Consider the following 24665-nt stretch of genomic DNA (forward strand, 5'->3'; position numbering starts at 1 on the left):
ATCAGAACAGGTTAGCAAATACTCAAGTATAACATTAAAGATAAAGTGAAGGAAAACACCAAAAACAAAGATAATCTTGCCATTTTAACCACCAACTCACAACCCAAAATGGAATAAGATGTGACAGAAACAACTTAGGAGGAGAAGAGGAAAGAGATTGAATCAGCATAGTCTAAGGAACCAAGACGTCATCAGAAAATGGACTATCTCATCTACAAGATTTTGCATAGAAACCTCAGCATAATCACTAACAGAGACACAAATAATAAGAAAACTAAGAAACACAGCATAAAAAACTACCTAATCAAATTGGTAGTTTGAAATACACGTGATGAGAGACAAAGGAAATGCAGGAGAAATGGAAAACGAGCAATAAAATGGCAGCAATAAGCCCTCCTACATCAATAATCACTCTAAATGTAAATGGATTGAATTCTCCAAGAAAAAGACACAGAGTGGTGAGATGGATTAAAGAAGACCCAACAACATGCTGGCTCCAGGAAACACATCTCAACTCCAATGACAAACACAGGCTCAGAGTGTAAGGATAGAAAACGATACTCTAAGCTAATGGCAAACAAAAGAAAGCAGGTGTTGAAATACTTAGAGCAGACAGTAGATTTCAAGATAAGACAGGTAAAGAGAGACAAAGAGGGGCAGTGTATAATCATCAAAGGGACACTCCTCCAAAAAGACATAACACTTATTAATATCTATGCACCCAACACAGGAGCACCAAGTACACAAAGTAAATATTAACAAACCTGAAAGGAGACATTAACAACACAATAATAGAAGGGGACCTAAACACTCCACTCACATCAATGGATAGATCATCCAGACAGAAAGTGAACAAGCAAACAGTGGAATTAAATGAAAAGATAGACCAGTTGGACTTAAGAGATATATAGAGAACACTTCATCCCAAAACAGCAAAATACACATTCTTCTCAAGCATGCCTGGAACACTCTCAAGGATAGACCATATGTTGAGAAATAAGGAAAGCCTCAATAACTTTAAGAAGATTGAAATAATAACAAGCACCTTTTCTGACCACATTGCTATGGAACTAGAAATTAACTACAAGAAAAAAACCTGAGAAAGGGACAAAGATGTGGACACTAAACAGCATGCTACTGAACAAACAAAGGATCACTGAAGAAATTAAAGGAGAAATAAAAAAATATCTGGAGACAAATGAAAATGTACCATACCAATTCACATGGGATGCAGCAAAAGCAGTACTAAGAAGGAAATTCATTGCAATGCAATACAGGCTCACCATAACAAACAAGAAAAATCCCAAATAAGCTAACTCAAACTACACCTAACTGAATGAGAAAAAGAAGAACAAAGCCCAAAGTCAGCAGAGGAGGGAAATAATAAAAATCAGAGTAGAAATAAATGCAAAAAAGACAGTAGAAACAAAAATGCAATAGGAAGGATCAATGAAACAAAGAGCTGGCTCTTTGAGAAGATAAACAAAATTGGCAAACCCCTGGCCAGACTTAAAAAGGAAAAAAGAGAGAACGCTCAGATAAAGTTAGAAATAAAAGAGGAGAAATTACAATGGATGCCACAGAAACACAAATGATTATAACAGAACACTATGAAAAGCTATATGTCAACAAATTGGACAATCTATAGGAAATGGATAAATTCTTAGACTCTTACAACCTCCCAAAGCTGAATCAAGAAGAAACAGACCATCTCAATTAGACCCATCACAAGTAAAGAGATTGAAACACTAATCAAAAACATCCAAAAAAATAAAAGTTCAGGACCAAATGGCTTCCCTGGTGAATTCTACCAAACGTTCAAATAGTATTTAACACCAATTCTTCTTAAGCTATTCCAAAAAATTAGGGAAGACAGAATACTTCCTAACACATTCTACGAGGCTAACATCACTCTGATACCAAAGCCTGACAAGGACAGCATAAAAAAGGAAAACTGCAGGCCAATATTGCTGATGAACATAGATGCAAAAATCCTCCACAAAATATTGGCAACCCAAACACAGCAATATATCAAAAAGATCTTACACCATGATCAAGTGGAATTTAAAACAGAGACACAGGGATGGTTCAATATCTGCAAATCAATGTAATACACCACAGTAACAAAATGAGGAATAAAAACTACATGATCATCTCAATAGATGCAGAGCAAGCATTTGACAAGATCCAACAGCCATTTATGATTAAAAAAAAAAAAAACTCTTAACAAAATGGGGATAGAAGGAAATTACAACATAATAAAGGCCATATATGACCAGCCAACGTCATACTCAATGGGGCAAAAACAGCTCCCTGCCTTCATGGAGCTTATATTCCAGTTGGACAATACAGATAATAAACAATAAAAACAATAAATTGGTAAACTATAAGTCAGTGCTCTGGAGAAAAAATTACTGTAGGATAGAAAATGAGTAGTGTGTTACAGTTTTAAATGGGTGATCAGGACAAGTCTCACTGAGAAGAGCACATTTGATTAAAGGAGATGAGTTAGCCAAAGGGATCCCTAAGGGATCAGCATTCCAGGCAAAAGGCAGGGAGGATCCAGGCACAAGTGCAAAGAGCACAGGCTGACACTGTCTTGCAACAGGCCAGTGAGGTGTGGCTGATGCAGCATGGGTGAGGGGCAAGCCATAGGTAAGCATAAGGCATCTATCATTGAGGCTTTTTATCAATCCTTTGGGTTTTCGCCAATTGGCTTGGATGAAAGTGGTATTTAGTGTAATTTTATTTTTCATTTCTTTTTGTTATTATCATAAAAGCATCTTTTTTCTTATGTTCATGACCCATATCTATTTCTTTGTCTGTGAAATCAGTTCATAATTTTTAGCCAATTTTCTACTTGGGACTTTTTCTTACCTAGAAGCACTTTATTAAAAATTAGCCTTTTGAAAACATGGGCTATGAATACCTTTTTCCTCAGTTTGTTGCTTATGCTTTGCCTTTGTTTACTGTGCTTCTTGCCACGTGTAAGTAATTTTATTTTATAGAGCCAAGTTTACCAAATATATTAGTGAGGATACAGGCTCAGTTACTATTAAAACAAAATGCAAAACACAGCAACGGCTTAACCAAGGAGGAAGTTCACTTCTTTCTCACACACATAATAACAGTCTTAGCACCAGGACCCCAAGGCTGATATGGTGGCTCAATGGTATCCACACCCAGGCTCTTTCTATTGTGTGGCTCAGTCATCCTCCACTGGCAGCTTCCATCTCATGTTCTGAGGCAGCAGCTCCAAATCTCAGCACCATATCCACATTCTAGCCAGTGGGAGGGGCAGAGAGGAAATACAGAGCACACCCATTTCTTTTAACAGTTCAACATGGAAGCTGCCTGCTACCTTTTCCTCATATCCCAATGAATCACAAGTGTGTTGCAAGGAAGTCTTTGGAAATCTCTGCCAAGTCATTTTTTCCCCCTTGGTAAACGGATTCCAAACGTTTTTAAAGGACACTAAATTCTACTTACAATTCTGAATAATTTAGTTACTTAAAATGCCAATCACTATCACCTAATCATTCTCCTTTTGCTACTTGCTTCCAAAGTAAATCAGCAGCTGATCACTGTTTTCCCCAAGTCCATTCTTTACCAATTTCAAAACTACGTAGTCCTCAACAGCAATGCCTCAAGAAAACAAAGGGAAATATTGTCAAATAAGAGTTTAGTTCCAATGAAACCATAAAAGTAAAATGATTTCTCAAATGAAAATGCAAAATATCTCCAAAAATAATTTCTACCCTTTTCTCCCCAGTTTTTAATCATTAGCTTTTATAATCAACAATCATTTACCATTTAGGGAAGAAAGCTCACTTGTCTTTTTTTTAACATAAGGTGACAGCATTATTACTAAATTCTGACTTATATCAAGCAAAAATTTGTTCTGCCAGAGATAAGAATAGTTTAAAGCTTTTGTAATAACAAGAAATAAAACATTAAAAATAAAGATCAAACAAAGAAATTATTTTGGAAACTTAATCTGCTTTTAAAATGTTCCCTTTACCACCAAAAGGTTGGTCAAGGAAATAAAAGCTAGAAAAATAGGAAATTAAGGTAGATTGCCATGGCCTTGGGCAAGTTAGTAGAACTGCTGCGAGAATTAAATGAATGATGCTCATTAAATGCAAATAATAATTATTCTATAGTTTTTTATCATGTTAAAAAGTCCAATCAGGGGCCAGCCCCTGTGGCCTAGTGGTTAAGTTCACAGCGCTCTGCTTTAGCAGCCCAGGTTCAGTTCTCGGGCATGGACCCACACCACTCGTCTGTTAGCAGCCATGCTGTGGTGGCGACCCACATGAAAAAAAGAAAAAAGGAGGAAGATTGGCAATGGATGTTAGCTCAAGGTGAATCTTCCTCAGGGGGAAAAGAAATGTGCAATCAATGTCACCATGGTTTAGCTTAACTGTGACATAAAGAAATGTAATATTCAGGGGCTGGCCCAGTGGCACAGCAGTTAAGTTCGCATGTTGCACTTCGGTGGCCCAGGGTTCACTGGTTTGGATCCTGGGTACAGACATGGCACCGCTTGGCAAAGCCATGCTGTGGTAGGCATCCCACATATAAAGTAGAGGAAGATGGGCATGGATGTTAGCTCAGGGCCAGTCTTCCTCAGCAAAAAGAGGAGGATTGGCAGCAGTTAGCTCAGGGATAATCTTCCTCAAAAAAAAAAGAAGAAAAAAGAAATGTAATGTTCATTGACTTCTCAGTTATTCCATAACTGTCCATTCTGAAAGCAAAATTACTATGGAAAACATAAATACAAAGTTTGTAAACTCAGCTTTCCTGGCACTGATCATAAAACATACATGAAGTAGTAGGTGACCAATGATAAAATACTGTGACAGTTAAATATTCTGGTACCCTGAATACCCACTGATTAGCCCATAATTAGCTTACCTCTACATGTCAGCCAAGGCTTGGAAAAGATGAAGGAGGTGACAATAAGAAACTGGTCCTCTCAATATCTCCCACTTATAATTTCGTTTACCTGACAGATGGGCTATTTCTGTACCTTCTCCAAAAAATTCAAATGTTAACTCTCAAGAGCTACATTTGCTTGAGTTGGCATTTGCAGAGAATGATCATTCAATCAACAATCACATTGAATTTAGTGAACATTTACTACCTGCCAAACCAAATAAGATCATCATAATTTCTTTATTACTGAGTTATCTCTTTTAAAGATTCAGGTTTTATAAAAGTAAGCACATTAGAACTAAGAATACAAAAACAGTAAATCTTAAAGACGTTCTAGAAATAGCTATAAACTAGAAAGACCCTCCTCTCCTCCTTCTTCCCACCAACCCTGCCCCCCGCCCCCTGGCCCTGGACCTCATGTTTGGTTTCTGTTCTGAAAATTCCTTGCTGTGAGATGCCACCACAAAATCTGTTACTTAGTCTTAATCATCCAGAAAATTCTCCAGACTTTATTAGAAATCACTGGACTACCCGTGCTTACTTTTTTCACTTATGGCTATGCCTCACGAAGGCAGTGTTTCAGCATAGGGTACAACCTGCTTCCCTTCAAGTTCTGCAAACACTCCCTTCTCACAGTGCAGACGTTACCCATGAGGCTTCACAGCACTTTTACATGAACCGAGTGATGACTGTCACCTCAGAAGAAAAGATGAAGAAATTCTAAGAACAGTACTTGGCAGTAGCAGCATCAAACTCTTCTACATTTAAGGGGTTAGCAAACTGAATCCAAGATCTTGCTTGCAGACAACACTGGCAATGAAGCTGGCTAACAGGAGTTTGACTATTATTATTATTATTACTACCACTACTACTATTACCTAGGACTAATAATACTGAGATTTTATTCTGTCCAGTGGTTCCCAAGCTTGAATATGCATATGAATCACCTGGGATACTCATTAAAAATGCATGTTTCCAGGCTCTATCTATTTCACCCAATCCCCCAGTCTGATCATTAGGTGGGAGGTCCATCACAGGGCCTTTTAGACAAATATCCCAGGTAATTCTTATGCATGGGGTTTGTCAACTTTGAAAAATTTTGAGAAAATCTGCCTCAATGTCAAACCCCAACAGGAAGAAATGGCAAGAGAAAAACCCTACAATTCTATCAACATCCACGCAATTAAGTTGCATGTGGTGTATTCACCAGTTTTATTTTAATTTTATGAGTAAGGGTTAAAATTATGAGCTAATGGCAAAAGCTGAATCTTGGAATAAATCTGACAGAGCATTTCCAAACATCCTTAGTCTTATACCACAAGTAATGGGTGCAAAAGAGAAACCCAAAGATTAAAGAGGGACATATAGCAAAGTGGTACTTTGCAAGTCTCTCTGATCAGCCAAAACGGACATTTAGAAAAGATCTACAATTTTTATACTGAGCTAAGAACTGCAATGGACAATTGATTTGATTCTAATACATCCCATTCTACAATCGACACAATGAAAACCACAAAAGCCAGGTGTAAGACAAGGTACTCTGAAAGGCTCCCATTTTTGGTTTTCATCAACAGGGAGGAAACGAATAAAGCCACACAAAACAAAGCAAACAAAGAAAATATAAATAGACCATCACAAAGCGATCAATTCACCTTCCAGTATAATCAGATAGGAGACCTCTGAAGCCATCAAAATTATGGTCCCTATTGCACATTATTCCAAGTCCAAGCCAGAATGGCAAGTTTAGACTTCGAATAAAGGGAAAGAGGCAAAAATAAAATCTGGTCCCACTCTTTTCCCATCTTATTTCCTTCTGCTCCTCAACACAAACCCACCACTGCTGACAGGCTGCTCTTCTGTCTGTTCCTTCCCAACTCTGCCCATCTGTCCAAGATGTCTCCCTCTCTCCACCTTCTAAATCACATGGGACCTTAAAGGAATGGCTCAAACCCTACTTCTTTAATAAATCTTCTCACTCACTGTTTTCCAAACTCCAAAATACTTATCTAATTTTACTCTATCTTATGTTTTTCTCTTTTGATTTCTTATTCCTAAAGTATCTAGCTATCTTCCTCCAACTACACTGAACCTCCTTTTAGGCAGGAACTGTGTGCTGCACCTAGTAGAAACTGGGCAATATTTCAGTTATCATTTGCTCAGGCAAATCAGATCTTGACATGCTCTGCTTATAACCCATGGTTCCTTAACAGCAGAAAGCCCAAACCCCTTGGCGTAGCACATGAAGGAAGCACTATGTTGCCATGCAAAGAGCAAAGGTCTTGGAACCTACTTTCTTTCATACTAGCCATGTGATCCTGGTGGAATCAAATTCTGAGATTCTAGTTCCTCAACAGTAAAATGAGGATATCAATACCTTCTTCACAACAATACTTTGATTTAATAAAACAGTATATATGCAGTACCTTGCATAACAGCCACATTTAAAAACACTAGTTTTCTTCATCTCTTTCCTTCTATTATAACCATCTCTGAAAGGGTCAACCTACAACTTTCCTTTCTTTCCTAACCCCAACATATCCTATACTGCAAACTTCACCCTATTCAGCCATACTACAGTTTTTTCCTACCTATGCCTCAGGGCCTTCAAACAAACCTGCTATTCTAGGTTCTGAATAGTACCTTTTACCTAGTACATTTACTACTCATCCTTTGAAATCTAGGTTAGCTACCAGTTCCTCTGAGAAGTGTTTTAGTGTCTTCCAAACAAAGTGAGTCATTTTCCTCCTGGGTTCCCAGAACACTTTGTACATGCTCCCATTAAGCAGCTGTGGGAGGGTCATAATTATTTATTTTAGGAGTCTTCCCCATTAGCTTTTAAACTCCTCTAACTCATCAGTACCCCCAATATATACACTACATAATGCTTGATTGGCACTCAGATATTTTCTTAATGAATGAATTAATAACTGAATAGACACTAACTCAGATTAAGGTAATAAAGTGTCTGAAAGTCAAAGATATAAGTTTCAATTTACCAGTAACTGGAAAAATGAAGCGAGACTTAAAGAACTTCCATAGGAATATCCTAGAAATCCACAAGGTGGCGATGTCCCCACATGAAAGAGCTGTGTGCACAGCTCCACAGTCCCTATTAATAAAGCAGGAAGCTAATACAATGATCAAGTTGCACTTGACAAAGCGTGCCGAAAGAATAATAACCTAATAAATCAAAAGAAAACTGATTAAATCAGCAAACACGATTATTAGGGGGCAAAAAAGTAACGTGAAAAAGCTACTTTACTCAGCTGCTAATTCGATGTGGATCGCAATCAGCCAAAAAGATTGCTTATGGTAATGAAAGCAAGGAGGACTGAGGAAAGACTTGTTAACAAACCAGGAGTGGCAGGGGTCGGGGAGACGCCTGTGGGCAGAGTACTGAGCTAGCATGACATTCAGCTCAAACCAGGCCTCCTGCCAGCCACAAGCCGTAAACACAGACGTCTAAGTCTTCATGTGTATGCGTGTTAGGGGGAGGGGGGAGGACAAACAGAACTGAAAGAATGGTACCCATGCAAAATCCAAACAATTTGGGAGAAGAAGTTAGTGCTTTCCAAGATGATCCTGATAAAATATGGCACGAGGAGGGCATCAGGGCTACAAGAAGGGATTCCTCCCACCTGAGCAGCTCAAGTGAAATACGGCATTAGCACAAGCCAGAAGTGACCCAGAGGAGTAAAGAAGCACCTCTACAATGCTTTATACGGGCAGCATTAACAAGGCTATTGAACACAGAGAAGCAAATGGATGGCAATTGCATGGCAAATAAGAATGGGTGATAGGAGCACTGGTGAAATGTCCAGAAACAGTGGTTAGGAAACCCATTCAAGGAAGAGGTGGTGACACAGCAATCAGAGAGGGGTGAGGTACAACTGAGACCACATGCACCACCAACAACAATTTTGAGGGTAGTTTAGAAAGAAAGATTGCATTAGACTACCCAGGACATTATCCCATATTCAAACAACAAAGCTGTTGGCATCGAGGAGAAATGGAAACAGGATTCTTACAACCTAGGGCTAATGGCTTCACATCTTGAGCTAAAAAACCAGAAAGGTAAATAAAACAAAAGCAGAGACAACTAGCAAGGAATCCCAGAGGGCCAGCCACCAGTGATTAAAACTAGAAAACACCTGTAGCTTTTCCTGTATCCACTGTCTCAGCAACATCATCCAACCAAAGGCTAAAACCAGAAAAGAGAAGTCTTCCCGTTTCTCCCTCTCCACAACCTACTAGCACACTCTGTTGGTTCCTCTCAGAAGACTCTCTTAATCCAAGCCCTTTGCTGAAGTTCAGGGCCTCGTTTTTGCTCCCCTCTACTGTTCTTCCACTCTTCTGACCAGCTTAGACTTGTACTCTCAAATATATGATTATGCCAAAAACCAAAGTGAAAATAACCTTATTTACAACAAGTTATGCTTTATCCTTTCACTGGAGTCCAGCAGTTCAGATCAGAGGTTTTCTTTTTTTCTTTTTCTTTTTTTTTTTTTGGTGAGGAAGATTGTCCCTGAGCTAACATCTGTGCCAATCTTCCTCTATTTTGTATGTGGGACTCCACCCATGGCATGGCTTAATGAGTGGTATATAGGTTTGCGACCAGGATCCAAACCCGCAAACCCAGGGCCACCAAAGTGGAGCATGCAAATGTAACCACAACGCCACTGGGCCGGCCCCCAGAGGTTTTCAACACATACTGGTGAGCCCCTTGGGACTGCACACTACCCAGCCCTGTTTCAACCATAACAGCCACTCCCACTGAGCTGAGTAGGATGTCCTATGAACAAATTGTTCCACGGCTTTAAAAAAGTTCTAACAATGGCCACCTTCCAATATGCAGATGGCTTTTCAGATACACAATGATTTTAATCTTTTTCACAAATACATTACTTCTGTTACTGGTTTTATCATAAAGTTTAATAATTATTTGAACTTGTTTGCTCCTCTGCTGGGGCTCTAAGCTATAAGCTCAAAGACAAAATATGTATTATTTCGTTTTGTATGGCCAATGGCACAAAGTAAGCTCACTAGATAAATTAATGCAACACAGCCTCGTAAGCAACCCTAACAATACCTAGTCAAAAGAAAAGTACACTGTGCGCACCATTTTTACTAAGACATAAAGTACAGAACATATTTTAGAAAGAGCTCTACCAAGAGTTAAAGGTTTTGGTATTTATACTTTTGACTTACAGAACAGCAATATTTTATTATAAAAATATACTTCATAATATTCAATTACATATAAATATATAAATTATATATAAATTCTCACACTTATGAAAACAACACATTTAAAAAGTAGGGGATAACGTTTTTCTATTTCCTAAAAGCTCTAAATTATAAGGAAGTTACTTCACTTCTATAGTTAAAAATCCTGAAGAAAAAAAGCACCATTTTAACATTATGTTTTTCAGAAAATCCTTATTCTCCAATCAACAGCAACTCCATTACAAGGGCCTGGAACCAACAAATAGGATAAGTCAGTAACATCAATAAGAACTCTGAAAACTGAGGAAAACATTAAGGATATTTCAGCTTTATTTTAAAAATATTTTATTTTGAAATATATTGAAATATTTATTTTGAAAATATTTTTATTTTGGACAAATATTACTATTTGAAAATATAGAGGATATAGTGGACATTCATTTTTTTAAATCATGATAGTTCACTTAACTAGCAGAGTGAACAACATAAACTGCTAAAGAACCAGTAAAGTAAAAAATTCTGCAGCCTCATTCATGCAGTCATTCTTAAATTTATAAAATTCATTTTAAAAATGAAATAAACAGGGATGCCTTGGGAGCTATGAAGTTATTCAATAAATTTTTTTTTGAATGAAAGAAAAAATGTCAATGCAGATTATGTATTTGTTACACTACATCAGCCAATGATTCAGCTATACTGAGGGCGGAGGGATTTATCCAAGGGCTCAAGGAACAATTCATCAAATTTAAAAAGAGTGGCCAAATCCAAAAAATTGACTCTTTTGAAAACCACCAACGGGTCATGAAATTAATTTACAAATCTGTGTCTTTTAGAGTTACGTACTACAATTTCATTTTCACAACAAACCTGTTCCTCTTCTAGAGAAAATTGGTGCTCAGAAATGTTAAAGTAACTTGAGTCCAATTCAAAGCCACATGTGCCCATCCTCACTAAGCAGGGGTCTCGAGTGACTGCAACCACACTGCCAGTGGACAGCACCCCAAACCTGCACTTAGCAGAAAGCAGATGCAGTAAGCCTTATTTATTGACTTACACATTACTTTAAACAGCTATATCTAAGAGGAGTTCAGAGGTTTTTATTCACTAAGTAGTTTTATAGAAAATTGATACCAAGAATCTAACACCTAATGTGCAGTCAGCTGTTTTATTATGAAATTAGACCATTATCTGCCAATCTATCAAAGGAGCATCTTCCTTTGAAATAAATTCAAAAAATAACAACAAAGAAGAGACTAAATGCAAATTTCTGTGCTAGGCATGGCAAATATAAACTTGAAACATGGAGTCCCTGCCCTGATGGAGTTTACAGACTAAATAAGTTTTTTAATGTTTTTATTTAACTTCTATTCACCACAAAAATAAGACATTTTCATTTAAAGACTAATAGTAAATATAAAAATAACAACATTGCAAAACAGCTTTAAAGTATCACCATATGCACAATCTTCTTAAGTATGGGGGGGGGTGTATTGGAATTTTCATACTTACACACAGCACATGAGTACATCATAACATGCCAGGCTTGGTGGTTGAACATTCTGGTACTACAGTTCTATGCAAAGGCTAACCCTTAAAGATATCATTCTTTCAAATAAGTGAAAACCCTCGGTTTCACTGTTTTCTTTACACACACATACAAGTATAGTAAAATTATGGAAACGTGGACAAGGAGGATACATCTGTGGTTACATCTTGCTGGGGAACAAAGGAAAGCAGATTTGAAGTATTTTGTTTTTCAGGGTAAAAAAAAAAAAAAGAACTAAATTGCAACCCAGGTATTAGATGAGTTCTTTTGTAATAATTTAAAAACAAGACTGTAGGGTAAAATAAAATGAGAGCTCGGCCACATCGGAAGGAAAAGGTAGTACAATAACTGGATATGGGCCAAAGTGTGAAAGGAGAACGTTCTTAAGGATGGAAGACAGTCTGCAGGACAGGAGGCAGGAGGAGCGGTCCACAACACAGGTGAGAACAGGAATAACCACATTGTGCAGGACAAAGGACACCTCTTCCTCCTGGAGGGGAGAGTGAGACCAGACGCAAAGGCAGCTACAGACAAACTGTGGAATCTGAGAAGAAAAGTCAAGCTTGAGGCAAAGCTGGCTAGAGGAGGAAGGGGAGAGCATAAAGGGACAGCAGTGGGCTGGTCGCCTTGCAGAGCAGTGACGGTTGGGACAGCTGCAGTGAAAACAGGAAACCAAGTCAACAAGTGAAGAGACTACTAAAAGCAATGAGTGCACAGCTGAGGCTTGAAGGTCTAAATTGCACATTTACAGATTTAAATGAAAATGCTTTAAAAGACTCAATAAGCCTCAATGCAGCTCTGTTTACGGAGGAACAATTTCCTTTCCTGCAACAAGGAGAGATAAACCCCTTAACAAACTGCTATGAAAACTCTCTTGGAAACCAAAGCATTCAGTCAAACATGTATGTGGAAAACGGGCATCGAGGGGACAGAGTTACATGCATTTACAGTGTGGGTATGTGTGTGTATGCACACTTAAAAAATTCTTTTAATGGTTGAATTTCTGATCCAAAGGTTTTTAGCACTTTAAATACAACTATATATGGCTGGCTATTAAAAAAATACTAAACTGAATAGACATACTTGTTTATGTCATTTCAGATTAAATTCTTAAAGTTATCTCTAAATTAAGTCCCTCGGGTTAGAAATTTATATCGTCCACCTTAGTATTCCGAAGCCAGCAAACTACCTAGCCTATAGTAGATAACAAATGAAAGGAAGGCAGAAATTACCTGACATTCTTGTGCACTGTGTAAAGTTCAACTCATTTTATCTAACTTTCTAATGCAAATACAACTTAGATTCTAAATGAGCAATTCTAAATTTTTTTAAAATTCGATTTTATCAGGACCACAACTTTCTCCCTAATCTCAATACAATTTAAAATGGCATTTTATTATTCTGTTGGTTTACGTTGAGACAACACCACAGTGGGAGTTAGAGCACCGCTATCTAATTCCTTCCTAACAAAAGTTTAAAGCAGCTGAAGAAACGGGGAGACCACAATGCAAATTATCAAAACAACAATGACAATGACCATGACGGCAGCAGCTAACATTTCTGTGCACTTATTATGTATGCACCGCACTAAGTACTTTATACATAATAGTACATCTTATCCTCATACCAACGCTACAGAGTAAGTACTATTATTATTCTTTTCATTTTATAGATGAGAAAAATGAGGTACAGATGTGGATCAAAAGAGTATTATATTTACCTGGTGAAATTATTAGAACCATAGACTCAGAAGTCACCAACACACAAACGTAATAAGGAAAATACTCATCTCTTAGTCATAAAACCAAAGTGTGAAAGTCTTTGATATTCTGACTATACTATGTTCTTTAAGCTCAAGGGAGAACAAGAATAAACAAGTCATCTCCCTCATGAGGTAATAACAACAGGACCCAAAAAGAGGGGTGGTGTTATTAAGTTATCACAGATTTATATACAGCACAAATACAAGTGTTCTTTAATTTTCAAAATTGCACTTACACAAATTGGTAAGAGCAGAAGCATGTCTGTTCAAGGATCACAGAAGAAAATGCTTTAATTACCCTTCACCACAAGATTGACCAAATACTAAGAATCTGATTAAGTGAATCTACAATTAGTATCTGAATTTTTGGTCTTATGAAATCATGATCTACTGAATATCCACAGATTTTTCATTGCTTACTAGCACTGTCACCTAATTCTAACTGGTCAAAAATGAGCAATTGCTACAATCAGCTATAGCTACAAACTCTAGCCTAAATGCATTCAATTTAGGGTTACGTAAGATATGGCTTTGCATTATCAGCATAGCTCACATTCACTGCCTAAACTGACTTAAAAAAAAAAAAAGGAAATTTAAAGACATTGTATTCTACCTCAATTTAAATGAACAATAAATAATAGTTAGGGAGTCAGGATAATGTAGGCAGAACTGTTGATGGGTTTCAGTTGCCACCCTTGTGGAGGCCAGCAGCAGATCCCAACCTGTGCACAAGCATTATCATTTTTTTGCTTTTTTTTTTTTTTAAGATTGGCACCTGAGCTAACATCTGTTGCCAATCTTCTTTTTTTTTTCCCTCTCTCTCTTCTTCTCCTTCCCAAAGCCCCAAGGTACATAGTTGTATACACTAGTTGTGAGCACCTCTGGTTGTGCTATGTGGGACGCTGCCTCAGCATGGCCTGACGAGCGGTGCAATGTCCATGCCCAGGATCTGAACCAGGATCAGGGCCCCTGAAGCGGAGCACGTGAACTTGGCTTTGGGGCCAGCCGCACGTTATCATTTGTTATGATATGATGGTGGCATGAACGAGGCTGGTGAGGAGGGTAAGAGCTAAGGCTGCAGAATCACAATGTCTGGGCTCAAATCCACATCCCACTTTGAGCAGTGAGACCTTGGGCAAGTTCTTTTTCCTCTCAAAGCCTCCGTTCCCTCATGTGTAAAATTGGGGTGATAATAGTATCTACCTTGCAAGACAGCTATTAGGAGTAATTAATGCATCTTAAGCACTTATTAGAGTACGTGGGACATAGGAAACACTTGTCAAATGTTTGCTATTACTTCATCACCAACACTACCAAAACCTGTTTTGAGGGTGAAGGACAAAATAATAGAAAGTTGACGCTTACTGACACTAGACTGCTTCAATAAATGTCAGTAATATTCATCAGAGATTTCCAACTCTGATATTTGTACAGCCATTCCACTGATAGCTTTTAATTGCTCCTAAAAGAAACAAATATTCTAAGTTATTTACATCTTAATGTCTTCAAGAATAAATATGTTAAGGGCATTTGCCCCTGGTGTTAGTTTTCTTATTATCAATTATGATTTGGTTATTTACTGTTATTCTGTATTTCATAGATGTTCTTTTAAGGTTAGATGGATATTTACAGTTGCCTGCCAAACCGCTCCTAGGTGTCATAGTTTCACAGCTACAACCTAGGAATCATCCTAGATCATATCCACCTGTATCTTCTTGTAAAATCCATCCTTGACTCCCCGAATCCTTCTGTCTTCGCCTCTATTCAAGTATTAGCACCTCAGATTACTGCAATTGTCCCTAGCTATCCACTTGCCTATCCATTCAATCTAATCTACCCTTCATATTTTCATACAGGCACAGATTATTTTGAGGGGATGAGTGGGGTTGGTCACGTCATTTTGCTGCTTGAAAAGTGGCCATCAAGCTACAGATTAAAAGAGACTTAAGAAGGATATCAGGGCTGGCCCCAGGGCCAAGTGGTTAAGTTCACATGCTCCACTTTGGCAGCCCAGGGTTTTGCCCGTTTGGATCCTGGGCGCAAACATGGCACCACTCATCAGGCCATGCTGAGGCCATGTCCCACATAGCACAACCAGAAGGAACTACAACGAAAATGTACAACTATGTACTGGGCGGCTTTGGGAAAGAAGAATAAGGAAAAAAAAGATTGGCAACAGATGTTAGTTCAAGTGCCAATCTTTAAAAAAAAAAAGATATCAACCAGTCAAAATGGATGGACCTTATTCAGATCTTAATTCAAAGAAACTGTAAAAAAAAAAAAAAAGTTTGGGACAAAGAAATCTGAATATTTTAGTGATATTAAAAAATTATTTTTTAACTTTAATGATAACATGGTTAAGTTTTTTAAGTCTTCACTCTTAAAGATAAAGATCCATATCAAAATAATTATGGATGAACTGATATGTCTGGATTTACTCCAAAGTAATCCACTGAGAGGGAGGAGAGGGCAGTAAGAGATGAAACACAATTGGCCATCAGTTGACAATGTTGGATAATGAATACGTGGGGGTTTGTTATACTATTGTCTCTAATACTGTGAGCATTTGTAATTTTCCATAATAAAATGTTATTTACAAAAAAAACTCATTTCCAGTTGCCTAAAGAATCAAGACCGACTTTTTTAAACAACACATTCACAAACAAGTGTGACTGCAGCATGCCTCTTCTCTATTCATTACCCTGATCCACACTGCAAGCCAGTCGCACTAAACTTGCCACGATGTTCAAAACATCAGGCCAGGCCCCTTTGCCTCTCTGTGTCCCTGTACATACTGTTCCTTCTCCCAAGAAAGTCTCTCTAGATCACTGGACATACTTCTGAGACCTGGTTCAAAGGGCCACTTCTCCGAGACTCTCCCCATTCCCCTCCAGCCTTCCCCGGCAGTTCTTCAGCCCTTAGCAGGTATCTATAGTCTCAGTTCTTTTGGTTCGTTAGTTTTTGTTGTTGTTGTTTTCCTTTATTGTCCATCCACCTCCCTCAAGAGATTACAGCTTCCTTAAGGGCAGAAGCTGTATTTTATTTATTTCAATAAATAGTCCCTATAATATTCATGGCAAGTTGTAATTATTTAATAAGTGCTTTGAAAACCAGGAAAGAAAGTCAACAGAACGTCAGTCATGACAAACATTATTAACAAAATAATATGTCTAGTAAATCATAGTTTATATATCCTTAATATACCAATATTTATCTACTGTATGTTTATCACATTCTTGAAAAAATTGTCATTTTTTCAAGGAATGTTACATACTTAGAAAACTATATCAATATTATTTAAAGACGGAACTATGCCCAAAGAGAAGTGGACAGCTTATTTTCCTGTTTCTGAAAGAATTATAAGCTAAAATATGACATATACGCTATCTTTGTATCTCTTCTGGTGTGGCTGTGGGTATATTTTGCTCCAGTGGAAAGATTATGCACTATTTCTTATTTCATAATGACAAAAAAAAATCAAAATACTCCATAATGTGAAATAATATTTCTGAGCCACATGTGAGAAATATATAGATACAGATGTGAACTTATCAGCAAAGGACTGTAAACTTTTACTTTATAACAGGAAATAGTTGAAATGTTTCACGTTTCTAAACTATGAAAAATAAGTTAATGCAAAAATAAGTTAATGCTGACTTAGCAAGCTGTTACTAATACTTCTTCGATACTAAAGAAAGTATTTAGCCACTGCATTTACACACATTGTACGAAGAGAAAGGAAACACCTACTAGTACAAAACTTCGTTTGCTTCATGTCTTTCATATCTCACAGTTTCACACATTAGCCTGTAAAAGAAACAAAGACAAATTCAACATTTGTCATGAAAAAACATACTAATAGCTTAGAAACATAAATGAGCCATATAGTCTAGAAAGTTAAGATTACTTTATATAGCTTGTCACAATCATTTCTTAGCCTCAAGATGAATATTTTTGGTCCCTAGATTAACAAAATAAAATAAAGTCTGGTAAAGAAATGCTAGAAAAGAAAACTTTTGTTAGATGTCAACTTCATCATCTTTATTTTATAGGGAACAAAATTGTATCTTTTATACTTGGTAAATGACATGTGGACAAATTAATGTTCTCCAAGGTAAACAGAAAAGGAGAGGAAACCTAAAAGTTAGAAATACCTATTAATTTAAAAAGTGATAACGTCTTTCACAGCTCAACATCAACATTACCTAAAAGTATGGAATTTAAGGGGCCGGCCCGGTGGCCCAGCCGTTAAGTGTACATGTTTCGCTTTGGCAGCCCGGGGTTTGCTGGTTCGGATCCCAGGTGCAGACATGGCACCGCTTGGCAAGCCATGCTGTGGTAGGCATCCCACGTATAAAGCAGAGGAAGATGGGCACGGATGTTAGCTCAGGGCCAGGCTTCCTCAACAAAAAGAGGAGGATTGGCAACAGTTAGCTCAGGGCTAATCTCCCCCAACCAAAAAAAAAAAACGTATGGAATTTCAGACAAAAGCAGGCTTTTATTAACTCAGTATTTTTATGACTAATGACTAAATAGAGGCTTTACAACTTAAAGATTTATTTTAGCTGATTCATCCCCAAGGAAAAAATTATGGAAATTATGGAAAACATGAATAAATGTTTAAATATTCAAAATTACCTCTAAATCAGCATCTTTAAGAAGCATCCTATTATATTAAGCCCAAGTAAAATTTCCCAAAAATACAGAAATGCAAAAAAGAGAATAACTATTCCTTCTTCTCGAAGGAACTAGCAAATTGAAAAAGCTAGTTATAAAAGTAATTATTTCAACAGCACCTCCATTTTGGTGAATGGGGCTAGTGGTCTCCGATCTGTGAAACACTGAAATCAACCCACATCCATCTTTCCTCAGTTTGCTAAATCCAATAAACACTACATACTCTTGATTTTTCACTTGGGTACTCTTTTTCCTTATCCTACTTGAGCGGTCCTCCTCATCCTCTCAATCCCTAACTCGAAACATTCCAACTGAAAGCCATTCAACTCCAGGAGGCAGCGTTAAATCTTGAATACACATCATTAAACATACAGTTTTCTTTAGTGGATTGAATCATACCAATTCTTCATAGAAAAGGATGATAGTCATAAGTGATAGGCTCTGCCTTGTTTCCTGTTAGAACGAAAGAAGGGTCTTTGCCCCAACCTCTTCACTGGACTTCATTCCTTCTCCTACATAAGACCCTGCATTCCTGCAAGCTTACCTCCATCTCCTACATCGCCATCTACTTTTCCCTCTGTCCTGAATCACTTCCTTTAACACATCTTAGTACCACCTACTGTGTGGAGAAGGAGGACACCTGTCTTGATCCCACATCCTCCCCCACCTATTATCCACATTTTCCTTTCCCCATGATAGAAATTCTCCTTTCAGAGTTGGCTATATACTCCATCTCCATTTTCTCAGCCTCTTTCCACTCCCCTGTCATTTGGTCCCTGAAACTCCAAAGAAAAGGCTCTAAAAGCTATCTGTATCCTCTGTGTTATCTAGCTAACTCTTTTCCATCATCATCTTAATTCTACTTCTTAGCGGCACTTGATGACACCCTTTTCCTTATAGCATTATCTTCTCTAGGCTTGCTGTCCCCACTCTCCAGACTTTTTCCTCTTATTAGTCATTTTTCTGTCTCCTTTGGATTCTCCCCCATCCATTCCTCTACCCGACTTCTAAATGTTATTTATCAACTCTAGATGGTCGTCAGCCCTCTTCTCCTCTGCACATATAATCTCATCCAGTCTGTGATTTTAAATTTAATCTATAAACTGATGACTTCCACAGCAATGCCCCAGATCTAATCTCTCACCATAATATCCACTCATCTACATGCCTAGTCAACATAGCCACTAGCTGTGTAATAAGCATTTCACATTCAAAATGTCCAAAACAGATCTTGAATTTCTTCCCCCAAAAGCTGCTTTCTCACAATCAGTTCCCAATTGTTTAGGCCAAAAATCTTGGAGCCATCATCCTTGACACCCCTTTTTTCTTCACATCCCATCGTTCTGCTAGCACCTGTTTCCAAAATATATCATCGAAAACTGACCAAGTTTATCATCTCCGCTGTGAAAACCTGGTATGAGCCATCAGTATCCCACTATTATCTCTTATCAGGACTACAAATGTAGACTTCTGCTTCTACTTTTGCATGCCTATTGTCCATTCTCCACACAGTTTCCAGAGAGATCTTTCCAAACGTTAAGTCAGATCATCTCATACTCTGCTCTTAATCTCCATTATCTTTAGAAGAAAATCCAAACACCTTATCCTTGAATACACTAAACTATTTACTATACTTACCTTACTATAACTGACTTACTCTACCTCTCTATACCACCGCCCCTGTCTTCCCATGCACCAAGCCTGTTCCTATGACAGAACACCTGGGACACCTCCACACTGCAGAGATCTTTGCACTAGCTGCCCTGACTCAAATGTTACCTCCTTTTCACTACAAAGTCAAAGCAGCCAGCACCCATTCTTACCATGCCCAACACACTAACATCTGAATAAAACAACACTGATCTATTTACCTAACTCTTGTCTGCCTGACTAGGAATATAAGCTCCATGATGGCAGGGGCGTGGTCTGCTCAATGCTGTATCTCCACGGCCTACATCAATGTACAGCACATTGTAGGTACACAATCAATAACTGCTGAATGAATAAATAAATTTAACCAGTGCCATCAAAAGATCATGATAAAATCTTCTATATGACAATGTTCTAAATAAATGAAAAACGTGCCAAATTGGTAGGAAATATTTTATCAAAAGCATATTGATCTTTCCTGAATTCCTAAAGAATCTACTAACCATAATTTGTTGTTTCTTAATTGTCTAAAAGTGCCTATATAATAATTACACTCTTCCATAATGCTGAAGAATATATATATAGTTCAGCAGGCTCTTGTTTCCATCACTGAATGGCCCCAGGCAGCTACTCTGCCTTTTAGAGATTTTTGGCCTCCGCTCCTAACTACATCATCTTCTTCCCCTTTGGCAAATATGCTGCTTTTAATCTAGACGGATTAAGGGAGTCAACATTAGAAAAACTAAGTTGTGTTGAAAAAATGTGTAGTTTTTAAGTGAAGACCTAAAAACCTTTAAGTTGCATAGACTACATGATTTTATAGCAACACAGTCAATTACACGTATGTTTATTAACTGCTCAGAATCAATTTATTGCCTACATATGGATGGGCAACAATAATGCACAAAACTGAAGCTTTCAAATAAAGCCTCTTCCCTCCCTCAGAGTAGAAGACTAATGTCCTACTGCCTAACACTGAATAAACAGACTTTGAAAATCCTGATTAAGAGCCGCTTTTTTTTCCCCTAAAAATGGAAAACTGTCTTATGTGGAAGCCTTAACTGTTCTCTATTAATCCCAGGGGTAGAAGTTTATTTATAAAATTCAAAGAAAATAACTCATCTAAATAAGATGTATTTTTTCCCAGAAATGGTAGTATTATAAAGCATTTTATCCAAATCATCGAGTCTATCTGGACGTCTTTTTTTGTTGTTGTTATTCATTTGGGTATTCTGATGTTGTTCCAAAAAAGGACTTCAGTTAATTTCAGCTTGTGGTTTCCATAAATATGAGAAACAAAAGACTTTTTAACAGAAGAAGATAAACAGCTTAAAGACCCGTTCCCTGTAAATTCATGCCAACAAACAAAGCTGTATATAGTCTCCAAAATAGACTTTCTAAGGTGGAAATAGACTAAACTATATCCTTGAATTAATCAGTTATCTTTAACCAAAATTTACCTTTGAAATGGCAGAAAATTGAGAGTTCTAAAGCTGATGGGTGTATGGTACTTCATTATGTTATTATCTCTACTTTTGTAATTTTGAAAATTTCTATAAAAACTATTAAAATTTTCCTTTTTCTATTGCACAGAATTCCTACTATCTAAATAATTTTATAACCACATATACTATGGACACATTATATAATCAATATATCTAAATATTATCCATATGTGTGGTTTTAGATGTCAATGGGAAGATGACATTTCTATTTCCATATTAATTAATCTCATTTGCATTGGAAGATTAACTGCATTCAATTAAATAGACAATTGGTGGTACAATTTTTTCTTAGTACAGTTGTCATTCAAAACATAAAACGAAAGTTACTTTTAAAAATTATTCTTGCTATGATTTAAGCCATCTTCTAAATTCCCAATGGTTTTGCCCTTTCTAATAAAACTTGACTGAATTTTTAAACACTTAATCTGCAATCTGCTTTCATTTAAATGATTTACATTAAAAATTTAATTTTAGAAGTACTCAATCCTCTTGACACTTTTTTCAATTAACAACTAAATATGAAATTGACATGCTCACAAATTAATTAGTGTTTAAAGAGTAAAGGGAAATATACAGAAAAAGTATTCCTTTCATAATTAAACACTGCTGGTTTCACAACTAGCTAGACCTAGAGGAAACAAAACTGTCCCATTACGTTCTAGCTGGTGTTTATACGTAATCAATCTTCCCAGGGTCCTCTATTTTCTGTTCCAGTTAAGGTAAAAATCACTAGATTATATAAGATGTTTTGATCTACTAATATGAAGCCCAGATAACCATGAAGAAGGTTACTGTATCACTGTACAACAGAAGTGATAAGATTTTTATATGAGTGGCCTACATTAAAATAATTATGTATAAACTGCATTTCCCAGAAAGGAGCAGTCCACGTTATGCAATAAATATATTACAAAGACCTAAAACATACTAAAATAATGAACCTAATCATTCTTTAACTAGTTTAAAACATTCTGGTTTCTTATGTATCTGAGTGCTAAGAAGTCGATTTTCATTTGCCAGGATGGCAACTGACACTCCTTTTGGTATATTCACCAAGTGCTATTTATCACTTTAGGTGAGAAGGTCGGTCGGGGTGAGGGATAGAGAGGGAGAGAGGATATCCCTATAGCAGAAATGTCAAAAAATGATTATATAGATAAAACTGAATTCAATTTTGTGAAATTTATAAAGCCAAGTATAGGGGCTAGATGAGGTAGAATTTTCATAAGTTATCTTTAATCTTATTTCTTAACTGTAATAAACAATTACAAAAAATTCTAGCAACCTATTATCAATCAGAAAATGACTTACCTAAGTTGATGCTCCCTCAAATTTGATAAGGCTTCCATACCATGTAAATAGGAATACACTATTTCCAGATCCTGTTTGAAAAAAAGGATAGAAATTATTAGACTTGTCAGGAAAAGAGATTTCTGAAATAAGTTATTACACTTACATACCAAATTAAAGACAGTTTTTTAATGCAAATTTTCATAGATATTAAAATAAACATTATTAAGAGAAAAGTTGAATTGCACAAATGCTATCCATTACAACCGCCTTTGGGATACACACAAAAGCTATTAAAATAAATTGACTAAAACTTGTGAAAATAAATTTCTCATAAGTGGTTCTTTATTCATCACCTATTTTCTGCCTTTCACAGCAAAATATCAAATGTAAAGTTTTAGTTTTAAAGTACAGATATTTGCCAATTCTCTGATTAAATCATTTTATTTTTTAGCTAATATAAAATTAATTCACATTATTTCACGATTACACTTAAAAATGAGCACGAACTCAATTTTTTTCAATTCTTACCACATTTCTTATATATAGAAATATTTAAGTTTAAATATTTTCTCTTTAAAAAAGAGGCTTGCTTTGCTTTTCCTTTTCATATTGCAATATATTGAAAAAAGATTCAAAGTTAGTCATGAAAGTTTAGAACAGGTAAAAATTCAAGATCCTGTTTATATTCATGTACACAACAAGCCAGCAAGGAATCAGTATTTTAGGACTCCAACGACTATCTAAGATTACACAGTTTGTGATATCAAGAATCAGAATGGATATTTACTTGTCCCCTAAATCTTAGTCAAAATCTAAAACAAAAGTATTTTAAGAAATTTGTAAAATAATCCTCTTTTTAGAAAAATAACAGTTCTATTAAGATATAATTCACATACTATAAAATTTATCATTTTAAAGTGAATAATTCAGTGGTTCGTTTTTGTACAATCATCATCAATTCAATTAAGAACATTTTCAGCACCCAAAAAAACAACTCCACCCCCATTAGCAGTCATGCCCCATTCCCCCTCATCTCGCAAATCCTGGCAACCACTAATCTACTTTGTTTCTATGGATTTGCCTATTCTGGACATTTCGTGTAAACAGAATCTCACAATGGAATATACATTTTATGACTGGCTTCTTTCACTTAACATAATATTTTCAAGGTTCACATATATTGTTGGATGTGTCGATACTTTCCTTTGTACTGCCAAACAACATTCCACTGCAGTGCTGTACCACATTGTGTTTATCTGTTCATCAAATGATGCACATTTGCGTTTTTTCTACTTCATAGCTATTATTAATAATGCTGTGCAAGACTATCACGTGTAAGTTTTTGTTTGAACATTTGTTTTCAGTTCTCATGGGCATCTACGTACGAGGGGAATTGCTGGTTCATCTGGTAACTCCACTTAACTTTTTAAAGAACTGCCAAATTGTTTTCCTAAACAGCTGCATCATTTATAATCCCATCAGCAATATATGAGGACTCCAATTTCTCTACATACATCCTTGTCAACACTTGTTATTGTCTGCCTTTTTTATGTTAACCACCCTAATTGGGTATGTAGTGGTATCTAATTGTAGTGTTGATTTGCATTTCCCTAATGACAAAGGCTGTTGAGCATTTTTCATGTGCTTATTGGCCATTTATAAAACTTCTCTGGATAAATATCTATCTAATTTCTTTGTTCATTTTTTAATTGGGTTGTCTTTTTATTATTGAATCTTGAAAATTCTTTATGTATTCTAGATAGAAGACCCTTATCAGATATATAATTTACAAATAATTTCTCCCATTCTGTGGGCTGTCTTTACATTTTCTTGGATGGTGCCCTTTGAAGTACAAAGTTTTTAATTTTGATGAAGTCCAATTTATTTTTTCTTTTGTCGTGTGTTCCTTTAGAGTCATATTTAAGAAATAATTACCTAATCCAATGTCACAAAGATTTATTAATATATTTTCTTCTAAGAGTTCTATATTTTTAGCTGTTACATTTAGATCTATGATCCATTTTGAGGGGGGTTTTTTGTATATAGTGAGGTAAGGCTCAACTTCATT

The 24665-nt window shown here is 36.5% G+C and overlaps 1 protein-coding gene and 1 long non-coding RNA gene across 14 annotated transcripts in view; one reads left to right on the forward strand and one right to left on the reverse strand.

Annotated features, from left to right (window-relative positions):
- Nucleotides 1–24665, reverse strand: part of RAPGEF2 (Rap guanine nucleotide exchange factor 2) — a 244836-nt gene that overhangs the window by 142699 nt on the left and 77472 nt on the right. For all 13 annotated transcript variants that reach the window (XM_070608669.1, XM_070608631.1, XM_070608617.1 and 10 more), the window contains exons 2-3: nt 22616–22686; nt 17223–17279 (exon numbers count right to left, since the gene is read on the reverse strand). In XM_070608669.1, the coding sequence (XP_070464770.1) occupies nt 17223–17279; nt 22616–22686 (128 nt within the window). The remainder of the gene's footprint in view (nt 1–17222; nt 17280–22615; nt 22687–24665) is intronic.
- Nucleotides 1–24665, forward strand: part of LOC139081776 (uncharacterized) — a 63763-nt gene that overhangs the window by 4568 nt on the left and 34530 nt on the right. The window lies entirely within an intron of this gene.

This window comes from Equus przewalskii, chromosome 2, assembly GCF_037783145.1.
Source record: "Equus przewalskii isolate Varuska chromosome 2, EquPr2, whole genome shotgun sequence".
NCBI classification, from domain to species: Eukaryota; Metazoa; Chordata; class Mammalia; order Perissodactyla; family Equidae; genus Equus; species Equus przewalskii.